Raw genomic sequence first — 15,725 nt, 5'->3', positions numbered from 1 at the left:
AATCTAGAAACCAAATTACTGTCAGCTCAAACACCAGTTTACTCTCCTCCTGCTTTTTCTCCTTTATGGATTTAGAGCCACAGCTTGTATAATCATGGGGAGTAGATACCCCTACCCCATGACTCCGTGGCCTTTAGTCTACAGCATGAGGTCTTTTACAGTCTGTGTGATCCGAGAATAGTAAAATTAGTTAAGTGAAAATGTACAATGTAGGGGGCTGGAGAGATGGCTCAGAGGTTAAGAGCACTGACTGCTCTTCCAGAGGTCCTGAGTTCAATTCCCAGGAACCACATGGTGGCTCACAGCCATCTATAATGAGATCTGGTGCCCTCTTCTGGCATGCAAGCATACATGGAAGGAATGTTGTACACATAATAAACAAATAAATCTTTTTTTAAAAAAAAGAAAATGTACAATGTAAAAAGACATAAAATCACTGGAGATAAAACTCAGTGATATATATATATATATACATATATGTGTGTATATATGTGTGTGTGTATATATATATATCATATATATAGTGGTGGAGCAATTGTCTAGCATGTACAAAGTCCTGGGTTCGGTTCCCAGCACTGACATGGGGAAGCAGAGACGGGGCAATTACATATTAATTCCCTGGTTTAATGTCATTCACACACACACACACACACACACACACACACACACACACACACACACACGTTTCAAACATTCAGAGACAACTGAAGTTCCAGTGAAGCATTTTATTCTTCCCAGTGCTACAGGCGACATAGAAGAATGTGCCAAAACTTCACATAAAACTGAAACCAACCTCATGCTACTAACTCCTGGCTCAAAACTTGAGTTTTAAGCCATTTGCATTCACGCAAAAGTCTGTTTGTTTTGTGGGTTGTTGCTTTGTTTAGAACAGGATCTCACTGTCATTCCCCAGGCTGCTCTTGAGCTCCTGACCGCAAGGAATGCTCCTGCCTCAGCTCTTGGGTGGTAAGTAGTTTTAAACTGGCTGCACACTAATGTCCTTTCTCCAGGAGTGACAGCAACCGAGAATATTTAACCCTTCGCTGATGGCCTTGGTTACCAGCAAAGCTCCCATGATTTTCCTAGGGGGAAGGCTCCAGGCAGTCCTGAAGTGGGATGTGTGCTTTTGCCACTGATCCAAATAGACCCAGACAATCATAATTTCCGAGTCTTTGTGATACTTTTCCGTCTCTTCTATTGCTTCCTCTCCAGTTAGGATTCTCATCAGCTATAAGTTCTAGCTTACTTTTTTTTATGTTGTCCCTAATCTTAATGTATGTAATCTATGTGGTCAGGGCACAGGGACTTGTGTGTGTGTGTGTGTGTGTGTGTGTGTGCGCACACGCTCGTGTGTGTGTATGTGTGTGTGGTGTTTTCTGTGTGGTTAAAAGGATTCCTTGGAGTTTTAATGGTAAAACGTGTTTTTATAAGCTTGAGAACCCCGTAGCCAGTTAGGGTCCACCCTTCACAGGCGGCTGATGTGAAGGACTTAAGCGACTGAGTCAAGGGGTTTTCCACATCTGTCCAGGCTGCCCGGAAACTCTGCTGCACGGCTGAGAGTGTTCGAAAGGCTCTCTGGACAAGTGAAGGGTGGCGGGAAATGTATTTTCAAATGCTGTTTACACATTTCCCAAAAATATATAAATATCCAAAATACCATAAGTTTAAGCAAAACTGGGTGATCTTAACAAATCAGACCACGTATTTTTTTCAACAAGAAGCCACTCCTAGCAGCTGTAAAACTGCCTAGAGCGTGGAGGGTACCAGCTGCTGCTCAGCACAGCTGCCTAGACTCTATTCTTGAGATTCGGTGAGAAGGAAGGAGAGGGGGCAGGAGTGGTGTGACGCAAGGATTCTGCTGGCGGCTCTGACCTGAAGGGCCGCTCCCTCCAGGAAATGGGAGGAACATGAAAGGCACGAGAAAGACGCTTTCAAGAGCCTTCAGAGGAAAGCAATGGGTGGGAGAAAATAGTAAAAAGTGAGGAGGAATGGGAGGGGGACTTCATAACTGCATGTAATTCTTCTCAAGTCTGTCAAGATGGAAATACAGCCAAGTTATTAGAAAATTTATGAGAGCCTAGTTGCATAATTGAAACTCAGGGATATAAGAAAATGTTCATTCTGTAGGAGGTGATCTCCGGATTGGCGCCAGCTCTCCTCCCATCGACAAGTGCAAGTGTGTGTCACATGAAAAGCCTGAGTCTGTCAAACTGAGCTCAGGTAAGAACAGAGGGCTTAGGGGGCAGATGAGTCCCCAGATGTAGAAAATATCCGATCATAGTTCTTCTATGCTTAAACCTTGTGACTCATGAAGGAAGAAACATGTCTACAAACATGTCGTGTGCCTGTCACATATTGGGAAGTCACAAAGTATCAGTGAAAAAAAATTAACTAAGAAGCAATTAATTCTGCATTCTCAAAACATAAAAAGTCTCATGTTTATTTTGGTTTTTTTCATTTTGTTTATTTATTTATTTGTCTATTTCGGGGTTTTGAGACAGGGTTTCTCTGTGTAGCCCTGACTCTCCTGGTACTCACTTTGTAGACCAGGCTGGCCTTGAACTCACAGAAATCTGCCTGCCTCTGCCTCCCAAGTGCTGGGATTAAAGGCGTGTGCTACCTCTGCCTGCTTCTTTCAAAAAGTAAGATATAACTGGATAGGATGGCTCCCACCTGCGTTCCCAGAACTGAGAGGCTGAGGCAGGAGGATTCTGTTAGTTCTAGGCTAAGCTGGGCTACAGAGTGAGTTCCAGGCCAAACTGAGCTACAATGAGATCCTATCTCAAAAAAAAAAAAAGTAAGACATATTTGAACATTTGAATATATTTAGGTCATACAACATGATATTTCTTTATTATTATGAAATGGTTAGGTTAAAGTACCTAGCATACCAGTTTTTGTTACAACAGGTCCTTTTCTAATATTTATTTATTTGTGTGTGTGTGTGTGTGTGTGTGTGTGTGTGTCTGTGTGTGTGTGTGTGTGTGTGTAAGCTGGAGGACAACTCTCAGAAGTCAGTTCTGCCACCGTATGGAATTTGGGGATCAACTCATAAGCGTGGCTGCAAGCACCTCTACACACTGAGCCGTATCACCTGCCCAAATCCTCTTTTAAAAGTATAAACTGGGAGCCGGAGGAGTGGATCAGGATAACGTGCTCCATGTGCCATCATAAGGACTTCATTCTGGGCACTGGGGTTGGGGGCAGGTCCCAGGCGCTTGCTGTCCAGCCAGTCCACACTAATTGGTGAGGTCTCGGTTCAGTGAGAGACCTTATCCCACAAAATAAGGTGGGGAAAGACAGAGAAAGATACTTGAAGTTGACCTCCAGCCACACATGCACATACACACATAAGTGCTCCAACACATACGTGTGCATATAGATACCACATATACATCGATAAAAATGCACAAATCAAGATCTCAAGACAAACCACACTACAAACACAAATGCTATTTTATATAAGATCAAATGTGGCTTTCAAATAAGTAAAAAAGCATTTTTACACTTGGGCCCACTTAACAGTAAGTTAAGAGTAAACCATTGAGTCTGAAGCACATGGGGATTTGAAATCACTTACGAAGTCTCCTTAAACACGGTGGGCCTTTACGCTTTCCTTGCCACTAGAATAAAGTATTATTTTCCCTCTGACATGTTCAGGGCAGCATCACCCATCCCTAGAACTCACTTTCCAGTTTACCCGGTCCTACACTGAGGGCCTCAACTTTAAACAGAAAAGCAAAGAGCCCTCTTTAAAAACCCTGTCGTGGCTACAAACCAAAAGTTTGCAACATGCCAAATTCCAAGAAACTGAAGTGCAGAGAGTGATGTGGACGACTGGGATTTGGCTCAGCATCCTGGCTGTGAGATGTCTGAAATCATCGCAAAGGCAAACGCTTCCAAGCAAATAAATGTGCAAAGGGTATCGGGGCAGGAAGAATTCGTCCACTGGCTAGATATTTTTAATATTGAGGAGTAGTTTTTTCCTTTTTAATATTTTACTTATCTTTATTTTATGTGTATGGAGAGTTTGCCTGCATGAATATCTGTGCACCACGTGCAGGAAGTGCCGGAGGAGACCAGAAGAGGGTGCTAGAGCCTCTGACAGTGGAGTTACAGGCCACTGTTACCCCACCGCATGGGTGCTAGGAATTGAACGCCAGTCCTCCGGAAGAGCAGACTGTACTCTTAACCACTGAGCCGTCTCTTCAACCCTGTCCATCAGTATTATATGGTGTTAGAAAATTGGCTATTAAAGTACTGGGTCTGATTTAACCTGGTTGATTGACCATGGCCAGGCTTATGATTGTTCAAATGAGGAGTCGAACAGATGATCCCAGACAGTTCTAAACATTAAAGGATCAGTGCAAACCTACACTCAACTGGCCTGGAACTCACTCTGTAGACCAGGCTGGCCTTGAACTCACAGAGATCCTCCTGCCTCTGCCCTTTGAGTGCTGGGACGAAAAGGGTATGTACCACCATACACAGTTATAAAATACGTTCTTTAAAAGAAAAATGTTACTCATCTCTAACTAAATCAAATGGAAACAACTTACAGAAAAGACAAAACTACCTTCCTTCCCTCTTCCTTCCTTTCTATACTAAGGATAGAACCCAAGGCATGCTAAGAACGGACTCTACCAATGATCTACATCCCCAGCCAACTGTTCATGTTTTAAAGTTTTATACACTATTTGGCATACAGCAGCTGCTTAAAATACACACACACACACACACACACACACACACACACACACACACAATTCAGGGCATGATGGCACACACCAGTTGTCCCAGCACCCAGGAGACAGAGGCAGGAGGATCACTGCAAGTTTGAGGCCAGCTTGGTCTATATAGTGAGTTCCAGAAAGCCAGGGCTACAAAGTGAAACCCTGTGTCAGAAACAAACAAATGTCCATCAACTGGACAGGATAGTGCATGAAGAAACGGAATGAAGAAGAGAGGAAACTCTGAAAAGAGCAAAGACTGTCATTACTGAGCTTCTCATCTTTCAAGGAGGTTTCCATGGGAAAGAAAAAGACTGAGAGAAAGATTTCTAGTTTGTCATGGTTAAAGGGAAATTGACGAAGCTGGGCTAGGAACAGTTTAAAAGCTGTGAAGTCCAGACAGAAACCCTCGAAGGGATCTGGAGGATACAGATTAGAACTCGAGAATTTTGTTCGTCACCACACTGTTGGGGGTTGTTTCCTCGGCTTGTTTAATTTTAGGTTGAACTAGGTTTTTTCTGTTAAGACATTTTTATTTTTTTATTATTTTATTTATTTTTTTATTTCATGTGCCTGTATGTCTATATAAGGGTGTTGGATGCCCCAGAACTGGAATTACAGATAACTGGGAGCGGCCATATGGGTACTGGGATGGGAACTGAACTATTGAAGAGCATCCAGTGCTGTTAGCCTTGGAGCCATCTCTCTGGTCTTTATCATTTTTAATTATGTGTGGGCATGTGTATGTGAGTGCGGATGCCCACAGAGGCCAGAAGAGTTGGATCCCTCAGGAGCTGCGGGTCTAGGCAGTCATAAGCCACCTGATGAGAGCAATTGCTGGGACATAAACTCGGGTCATCTAGAAGAACAGTACATGCTCTTAACCCTGAGCCGTCTCTTTCTGGGCTCCTTGAACCAGGTTTTAAGTATCTGCACTTTGTTGGAAAAATGGGTGCCTCTGGCAGCTACAGGCTGGCATCCCCACATAGCTGTTGCTAAGTGGGAGCTTCTGCTTTGCCAGGCTTCTGCATGCCGGTCCTCGGCTCTCCATGCAGGCCTGTATTTAGCTGCATGAGGATGTAACCCGGCGTCACCGATCCTCATAAAAGAGTCGCTTGTTACCAGCGGCATCAGGTAATGCCACTTATAATAAAAACCCCCGGCTGGCGATCCATGTCTATACTTCGAGGGACAATGAAAACCCCATAAATTCTTGATGAGAATGGCATTACTTTGGGTTTCCCAGAGAGCAGCATTCATTGTTTTATCTTGTGTTTGTTTCCCGAGGCGAATTACCACAAACTTAGCAGTTTAAAAGAACCAAAACTTGGAGTCTTCAGAAATGGCTCAGTGGTTAAGAGCACTTGCTGCCCTCACAAAGGATTTGGGTTCAGTTCCTGGAACCCACAGGACAGCTCACAGTGTCTGTAATTCTAGTTCCAGGGGATGTGATACCTCTTCTGACCTCCTGAGGTACCAGGCACGCACATGGAATGCATGTATGTAGGCATGCAAAACTCTCACATACAAAAAATAAATAATTACAAAAGAAGAACCAAAATTTGGGCCAGCAACATGGATCAGTGGCTAAAGGAGCCTGCAGTCAAGCCTGATCTCCCAAGTTCAGTTCCTGAGACCCACGTGGTGGAAGAAAAGAGCTAACTCCCGTGAGATGTTCTCTGACCTCTCTGTGCGCGCGCGCACACACACACACACACAAATAATAGATGTAATTTACATTTTTTTCCCTCAGATCTGAAGGGCAGGAATTCACAATCAAGGTGTTGCCTAGGTTGGTTCCTCTGGAGGATGAGGGGGAGTGCATTGCACCATTTTCTTGTAGCAGCTTGTCTCTTAGTAGACTGCCCATGGTTTACGGTGCTACCCAGCTTGCGGAGACACCAGGTCAATCTCTGCCCCATCCTGCCATGGCCTTCCCTCTGAGACTTTGTCTCTAACCTCCTTCTCCTTCCTCTAAAAGGGAAGCCAGTAACCAAATGTGTAGCCTATCCTCAGCCAACGATGATCTCGCTTGAGGGCCTTAATTACATCTGCAAACACTCTATTTTCAAATGAGGCATAGTCTCGGTATCTGGGATTAGGATTCTGGTTTATATTTTGGAAGCCATTTTTCAACCGCCACAAGACCCTTGCGGGGATCCTGAAGACGCTGGTTCATGGGGGGTATGAAGTGATCCTGATCCCTCCAGCACAGGTATGCTCCCCTAGCATCTGAGCTGTCACCCGGGAAAAGGAGCGTGTGGCTGACTAAGGACAGCTGTGGGTAGCTTCCAGGGACCGTTGCTTCCGGGGTGCCTGTTGAGAAGAGCTGCAATCTCCGGCTCCTACCCTACTGAGCAAGCTGGTCTCCTGCAGTGGTGGCTCCAGATGTCTCTCAAATGACTGACTGGAGAAGGTGTAGAAAGGGGAGGGGAAAGGAATCGTAGACTGCCGTAAAGACAGTTCAGTTCTATGGAAGGGTACCCAGGAAAGTGAGGCAGTGGCCAGGAGAGAAGGGAGAGCCCACGGTGCTGGGGTTTTGTGTTTAGGGTTTATTTACTTAGCTCCTTAGTTACTTTATGTGTGGGAGTGTTTTACCTGCATGTATGGATGTGTACTACATATGTGCCTGGTCACCTCAGAGACTAGAACAGGGTGTTGGACCTTGTGAAACTAGAGTTACAGATGGTTGTGAATCACCATGTGGGTGCTGGGATACGAACCCAGGTCCTCTATAAGAGCAATAGATGCTCCTAACCACTGAGCCATTCAGCCAGCTCCCAAGGGTAGGGGTTTTTTATTGATTTTATTGAGCTATACATTCTTCTCTGCTCCCTTCCCTTCCTCTCCCCTCCCCTTCAACCCTCTCCCATGGTCTCCATGCTCCCAATTTACTCAGGAGATCTTGTCTTTTCCTACTTCCCATGTAGATTAGATCCATGTATGACTCTCCTAGGGTCCTCATTGTTGTCAAGGTTCTCTGGGATTGTGAATTGTAGGCTGGTTTCTTTGCTTTATGTTTTAAAACCATTTATGAGTGAGTACATGTGATAATTGTCTTTCTGGGTCTGGGTCACCTCACTCAGTATGATATTTTCTAGCTCCATTCATTTGCCTGCAAAATTTCAAGATGTCATTATTTTTTTTCTGCTGTGTAGTACTCCATTGTGTAAATGTACCACATTCTCCTTATCCAGTTTTCAGTGGAAGGGCATTTAGGTTGTTTCCAGGTTCTGGCTATGACAAACAATGCTGCTATGAACATAGTTGAGCACATGTCCTTGTGGTATGATTGAGCATCCTTTGGATATATACCCAAAAGTGGTATTACTGGGTCTTGAGGAAGGTTGTTTCTTAATTTTCTGAGAAATTGCCACACTGACATCCAAAGGGTCTGTACCAGCTTGCATTCCCACCAGCAATGCAGGAGTGTTCCCTTTACCCCACATCCTCTCTAGCATAAGCTGTCGTCAGTGTTTTTGATCTTGGCCATTCTTACAAGTGTAAGATAGAATCTCAGAGTTGTTTTGATTTGCATTTCTCTGATGACTAAGGATGTTGAACATTTCCTTAAGTGTCTTCTGGCCATTTTTGATTCCTCTGCTGAGAGTTCTCTGTTTAGGTTTGTACTCAAGGGTAGGGATTTTTAAAAGATGACAGATATAAAATATTGGAGTTAAGCCAATGGGGGAAGAAACGAGCAGTGTGAAGTGGGTGGGTTGGCGGGAAGTGCCGGGCAGATGTGCAGGCAAGGAGAGAGGAGCACAGAAAGCACTCAGGTAGGCAGAGGCTCTCAGCCAGGGAGCCTGGGAACAAAGAGGCTTCCCCAGTCTGACTGGACTCCTTCCTTCCCTGGCTTTGGCTAAGTGGTGTTTCTAAACTGCTGAACAATGACTAGGCGACAGGGATGGAGCTTTTACTTTAGATGCTGTTGTCATTATTGCTATCATTACAAATGGGAGGCTATAAAATTGCATTTGGTTACTATCAAATTAATGAGGAGACAGGAGTAACTCATTCCGCAGTTATTCATTGCCAGGTGTATAGCTCGGTGGCAAAGCACTTGAGTGGCATGTATAAAAGCCTGGATCTGTTCCCGGCGCAGAAAAAAAAAAGATATTTCTAATAAATATTCCAAGCAGAGGCTTGGAATGCAGCTCAGTAGTAGAGCATTTGCCCAGCAAGAACAAGACCCTGGGTTCACTAATGCCACAGGGGGAAAAAAATCAGGAAAAAAATGACTGATTTATCACTCACTTCTAGGCACTAAGGATCCAGCAGGAGCAAAATAATTGTATTTAAAGTACTCTATTGGTTCCATTATTAAGTGACTCACATGCGGTTTTTTAAACAAAAACATGTTTTGAGGTCCTTTGGGCTGTCCCTTCACTCTCTGTAAAGCCCCAGTTCCCAGAAGCTGGGAGACTTTGTTATCATGGCTTCTCCCCCAGGGCTCTTGGGGAAGTCATCTGGGGACTTTCACCATGATCTTCTTTGCCAGGGTTTAGTCCATGAGCTTTTTCAAATATATTTAAGTGATCTCGGAATTTGGTCACTTACAGCTGCATTAGGAGGGCTATTGCAATTGCCTCTAATAACCGCTCTCTCTTTCCGTTAGTCTTTTAAATGCTACTTGAATGTAATTAAATTCTCTCACAGAAACCAACCTGAGATCACTATGCTATTTAATTTCTCTCCCTTCAGCTTCTGTCACCAAAGGAGCTGCACATACAGAAAGGAAGGAGTGTAGAATTGCCCAGGCTTCTTTTCATTAGCGGAGACGCCTGAATTTTCCACTTTTCACTGAAGAATCCATTCCAGCATGCTGAACCTTTACAAACGTCAGCTGCCTCTCGGGGTGCTTTCGGTTGTTTACTCTGCGCCCTTCTTTACAACGGCCATTTCTCCGAGTTCCCCACAAGGTATTTATTTCCTAGGAAGCGCTTGTTTTTAGAGGCACACAAAGCCTCTTCTCAAGTCTTCCTCATTCTTGTCAGAGTATGACTGGATTTCCCATTAGTTGGAGATTTTATTTAGCAGAGAGTGGTGGCACACACCTGTAGTCAGTGGCGTGCACCTGTAGTCGGTGGCGTGCACCTGTAATCGGTAACACACACCTGTAGTCAGTGGTATGCACCTGTAGTTGGTGGCGTGCACCTGTAGTTGGTAACACACACCTGCAGTCAGTGGCATGCACCTGTAGTCGGTGGCATGCACCTGTAGTTGGTAACACACACCTGCAGTCAGTGGCATGCACCTGTAGTTGGTAGCATGCACCTGTAGTCGGTAACACACACCTGTAGTCAGTGGCATTCATCTGTAGTTGGTAGCATGCACCTGCAGTTGGTAACATGCACCTGTAGTCAGTGGCATTCATCTGTAGTTGGTAGCAAGCACCTGTAGTCGGTAACACACACCTGTAGTCAGTGGCATTCATCTGTAGTTGGTAGCAAGCACCTGTAGTCGGTAACACACACCTGTAGTCAGTGGCATGCATCTGTAGTTGGTGGCATGCACCTGTAGTCGGTAACATGCACTTGCAGTAGGTGCCACACACCTGTAGTTGGTAGCATACACCTGCAGTCGGTGGCACACACCTGTAGTAGGTGCCACACACCTTCAGTCGGTGGCACACACCTGTAGTTGGTGGCACACATCTGCAGTCGGTGGCACGCACCTGTAGCCGGTGGCATGCGCTTGCAGTCGGTGGCACGCACCTGTAGTCGGTGGCATGCGCTTGCAGTCGGTGGCACACACCTGTAGTCGGTGGCACACACCTGCAGTCGATGGCACGCACCTGTAGTCGGTGGCACGCACCTGTAGTCGGTGGCATGTGCTTGCAGTCGATGGCACGCACCTGTAGTCGGTGGCACACACCTGTAGTCGGTGGCATGCGCTTGCAGTCGATGGCACGCACCTGTAGTCGGTGGCACGCACCTGTAGTCCCAGGACTTGCAGTGCTCTAACTAAAAGGTCCCTTGAGCACAGAAACTCAGGCCAGTCTGGACACCATAACAAGTGTTATTTGTTTGTTTCAGACCTTCTGTAATCTGCTGTACTTTAGGGATACATACATTTCCCGAAGGATATCTGGTATGTGTAGGGGACAGAGGAAAGATTTACCTTATGGCTTCTTTTTTCTTAAATGTGTATTTTGCCTGCATGTGTGTACGTGTACCACATGCATGCATGGAGCTCACGGAGGTCAGAAGAGGGTTAGGATCTCCTATAACTGTAGTCCCAGGTGATTGGGAGTCACCAGTGGGTGTTAGGAATTGAGCCCAGGTCCTGTGGAAGAGCAGCCAGTGCTCTGACAACTGAGCCATCTCTCCAGCCCCCTCTTTGCAGCTCCTTCCTTCAGCTAATTTCATTCATAAAGGTTCCGAAGGACCTGTCCTTATTCTTAACCGTTTCAAATATTATTTACTGTTTGCTAGATGCACACGTAAAATATCTTAAACTTAAAGTAGTGATTTGTGTGTTAGCCATCCCCGCATCGTTTCCAAATGCCCACGTTACAGAATGGCTCACATCACAGTTTCTATTAGAAATATAACATCTTGTAGCATAGAATGTCTACCCCCGAGGCAGTAAAATGCCCTGGGACAACATGACTAGTCTTTGACCCATGTTTCTCTCACGGCCTCTAAAGTCAACTTCAGATGTCCTAGAGGACTTAGGATGGTCAATAGTTTCTGACTTTACAGTGGCATGAAAGCCCCGTGGCTTTCTGTACCGTACTTTGAGTTTGATCTATCTACTCTGACTTTGACCTGGGCAGTGGCAAAGAGCCAGACACTCAACCACAAGGATATGAACAGCAGCGCTCTGCAGGGCACATTGGCTAAGCCATGAGGTAGGCATAGTAAATGCACCTCCAACTTGCACCTTCCAGTGGATTTACTGGGGATCCAAGACCATTCTAAAGAGAAGAGCATCTCTGTTCGCTCTTTGTAGTGTGGTCTTTCCACTGCTGGGCTGAGGAGGACTGTGGGCCACGGTGCAGAAGAACTAGTAAGAACACTGCATGTGTCTGCATGGGTGAAAAGGGGCTAGTTTACGTCCATCGACTGCATTGTGTGATTAATACGGGTCGCGAGCCTGTGATTCTTATAAACAGGATTGGTAACGTTGTCGGACAGCGGGCCATCAGCACAAATGGACTGACCGAGCTTAGAAGAGCCTTGTCTAAGAGCGGCAGATGAAAATTTCCACGATCTCCACGTACATGTTTTTACCCCCAAAGTAAGTACATAGATTAAGCCCGAAGTTTCCAGAAAATAGAAATCCTTTTAGGGAAAGAGTAAAATGGATTCCAACATGAATGGAGTGTCTTGAAGTGTATTTTTAGATGAAGTTTTGATTTCTTAAAAAGACCACTTTTCAGAAACCGGGCATATTGCCATAAAAGCAGAATAAGTGAAGAGTGTTCAGGGGCAACCGTGGAAAATAGGTGTTGGAAGAGCTTCTACTTCCTCGGGGACTTTAACGCCTCCGTGTCTGTTTATTCTTAAATAATGCATCTAGTGCAGGCAGAAAAAATGCTCGATAATGTTAGTACCTCTGTGACGGTCTTCTCTTGGGTATGTCAGGCAACACGCACTGCCTTTTCCTCACCCGCAACTACAGAATACAGTCCAAGTCACTGAAGGGTTTCCTGGTACCCAGGGCTGTTCTGGGTGGATGGATGTCGTGAAGAGATGTCTGGGACTACTTGATTAAACAGAAGATATTAACAGCTCTGGCCAAACAAAAGGGCTCCACCAGGAAGGAAAGAGCGTTTCTGGTGGCTGGAACCTTGGAACTTGGATATGTTTTTCTCAATTTAGGGTGGTGGCCAAACAGCTGGGAACTAACTGCAAGGAAATGGTTGGGATGCTGACCTCACACTAGAGAAGCCTCGGTAGGCTGAGCGTTAGTATTTCCGTGGAAGAAGGCAGGCCACACTTGCTGGAGGCTGTAGCTTCGCTTTAAAGCGTAAGGGGGGGGGGGGAGGGAGCGGGTGGTGCAACGACACAGACAGAAACATTTTTTTTTTTTAGGAGCGAAACCAGCGCTTCTCTGTGTTTGCTTGTGTGTGGGACTTCCAATATTAGAGAAGAGGTGACTTGTTCAGAGCCCATGCTGGAAGTTCCAGCCCGTTGGAACCTGTTCTGAGCCTCTCCACTAGTTAATGCGAACTAACTCCAGAAAAACTGCTTTGCTTTTTTGAGTGCATTCGCAGTCACCACCTTTTGGAAAAGTGAAATTGTGCTGCGCCACATTGGCTGAAGGTGACAGTTATGTGGCATTTGCACAGTAACACGCGCGCATACACACACACACACACACACACACACACACACACACACACACACACGAAAACCGACGGGTCCATGCTGCCCTACTGCAGCCTGCAAACCGAACCGGGGGTGGCCAGTCATCCCTCGGGGCCACGCCCTGCTCGCATCTCCCACCCAGATTTGGGGCCACGGGCCCAAAAGAAACTCAGCCACAGAACTTTAGCCACATCAACAAGTGGAGCGAAGCCAGGCAACAGCCGTGAATGCCTGAGGCGCCCGGTGCTCGGGAGGAAAGGACAAGGAGAGAGGGTGGAGGAGAGGACTCCTCTGGCTCCAGCTGAGGATGCTGTGCGGGCATCCGAGCTCCCCGCCTACGTCTCTGCCTCTGAGACCTGAAGTTCAAGGGCAGGCCTCGACAAAGCAGCGGTTCCGAGCCCCTGTCTGCGCAGGCCCTCCCCGCCCACAGGAGTAACTTTCTCTAGTTTCATGGATTCGGAATCCTCGATGGCTTCCGGATCCCCATCGCGCAGTGACCCCGCCACTCCCCCTCGAGGGCCCCAGTACCGATGCCCTGGATGAAGACGAAGCCGGTCACTGCGAGCACCGGGTGCCAGTTAAACTCGAGCGCTCCGCCGTCCCAGCCAAGCCCCTCTCGGTAGTGCAGGACCCAGACGAGCACGAAGAGCACGGACAGGAAGCCCACGAGCAGGGCGGACACCAGCAGCCCCAGGAAGCCTCGGTAGCCCTCCATGGCCGTCAGCACCCCATGCTCCGCTATAGACTGCGGAAGAACTCGGCGCTGCGGCCGCGGACTCGGGGTACTGGCCCGGCGGCGGGGCCGGGGCGGCGACTCCTCGGCGCCGTCTCCGCCCGAGGGGGAGGAGCTTTCTCGGGGTAACAGGCTGTGGGGCCTCCCGGGGGGTGCAGCGAGCTCCGAGGCGGTACCCCCTGCCCCATACTCATACACCCTAGTCACGCGGCCACCGAGAGCTCTGACTGCGGTGGCTGCCACCTGGCTAAGCATCCGACCCCCCGGGGCGAGTCAGGTCTCGGTCAGTTCCTAACCGGGAGAGCTGCTTGGAGCTCAAGTCTAGCACTTTCCTTGAACTCTTCCCGCCTCGATTCCTTATTTGCGTGGGCGGCAGTGGCACACGCTCTTTGTTACGGGAGAAGAAGCAATCCTTTGAATGCGGTTAAGGCCGTTTAGTTAATGAAGATTCCTGACCCCCAGAGGCTGGAGAGAAAGAGCTTGGGTAGCTGGTGTGGGTAGCAGTGGACTTGGCCTTACCGAGTAAAGAAGCATCTTTAGAGCCAAGATTGATAGTGAAGTTCGCATGTGATCCCAGCACTCTGAAGGCTGAGGCAGGAGGATAGCCGCAAATGTAAAACCAGTCTAGGCTACACAGTGAGTTCCAGACCAGCCTGGCTGCAGAAACCTTGCCTCAAAATCAAAAGAGAGAAGAGAGAAAAGAGAAGGCTGAAAGCGCACTCGAGTTGGCGGAAAGTTTGCCTAGCATACACGAAGACCTGGGGGCAGTTCGAGAGAGCGAGAGAAAGAGACAGACAGAGAGAGAGAGAGAGAGAGAGAGAGAGAGAGAGAGAGAGAGAGAGAGAGAGGAACAGAGAGACAGAGAGACAGAGAGACAGAAAGAGACAGAGATGCTGCTGCCCTGGACTACAGTGTGGTAAAATGAATTTAAAAGATGTCCGTCTGCCCAAACTAATATGAACCCAAACCTTAAAATCTCCGCTTGTGACTTACCTTAATGAAGAGACCTGCCCTTCTAGGCAGAACAAGAATATTGTCAGCATTATATATTACTTTCAGAGGAAAAGGTTTCTGAATGCTGAGGCATCCAGATGTAAATGCAGTTGTTGTAAAATGCAGATGATGTGAAATACAATTGGAATGCTCACTCTAGCCCCTGGAGACCTTAAAAACTGCAGCGTGTGTGTGTGTGTGTGTGTGTGTGTGTGTGTGTGTGTGTGTACGCGCACGCATGGACTTACATATCAAGGAATGATTTTTTCAAAGCCAGGTTTTAGGGGCTAGTGAGATGGGCTCAGTGGATAAAGGCACTTGTCACCAAGTTTGATAACCTGAGTGTGATCCCTAGAACCTACAAGGTAAAAAAGAGAAAATCTACTTCTGCAAGTTGTCCTCTGACTGTGATGCTCACAGAAAATAAACACACACACACACACACGATGTTTAAAATTTAAAATAATAAGAAAATATAAAATTATTTTAAAGATTTTCTTATTTGGATATGTTTATCTTTTATATGTATGAGAATTTTGCCTGCATAGATCTGGGTTCCACATGCATGCAATACCCACAGAGGCCAGAAGAGGGCATTGGATTCCCTTGGACTGTAGTTACAGATGGCTGTAAACCTCCATGTGGGTGCTGGGAACTGAACCCTGGTCCTCTGGAAAAGCAGTCAGTGTGTTTAACAGCTGAGCCAACTCTCCAGGTCCTAAAATATTGTATGAGTTTTAAATAAAGGTTTTTAAACCAAGAAAGTGTAGTGTCAATACCCAAAATCCAGTAATGGGGCTGAATTAACGGGTACAAGTTTGAGACCGTGGCTTATTGCCATCTGGTTATTTTTCCTTTGGTAAAAGGAGATTAAGCAAATGGAAGGACAGGAGCTATAGCCCCGGCTCATGGCTTCCTATCTATGGTCTAGCTCAGCCTAACCCTACATTA

At 46.6% G+C, this 15,725-nt stretch overlaps 1 protein-coding gene across 1 annotated transcript in view; it reads right to left on the bottom strand.

Annotated features, from left to right (window-relative positions):
- The window catches only part of Cybrd1 (cytochrome b reductase 1), a 32,672-nt gene extending 18,826 nt beyond the window's left edge, over positions 1–13,846 (bottom strand). Inside the window, exon 1 of the mRNA XM_048425938.3 lies at positions 13,577–13,846. Coding sequence (XP_048281895.1) covers positions 13,577–13,763 — 187 coding nt within the window. The 5' untranslated portion in view covers positions 13,764–13,846. The remainder of the gene's footprint in view (positions 1–13,576) is intronic.
- Between the last annotated feature and the right edge of the window lie 1,879 nt (positions 13,847–15,725).

This window comes from Myodes glareolus, chromosome 21 (assembly GCF_982192425.1).
Source record: "Myodes glareolus chromosome 21, mMyoGla1.1, whole genome shotgun sequence".
Taxonomy (NCBI): Eukaryota; Metazoa; Chordata; class Mammalia; order Rodentia; family Cricetidae; genus Myodes; species Myodes glareolus.
This window is presented reverse-complemented; position numbering and strand designations above follow the sequence as displayed.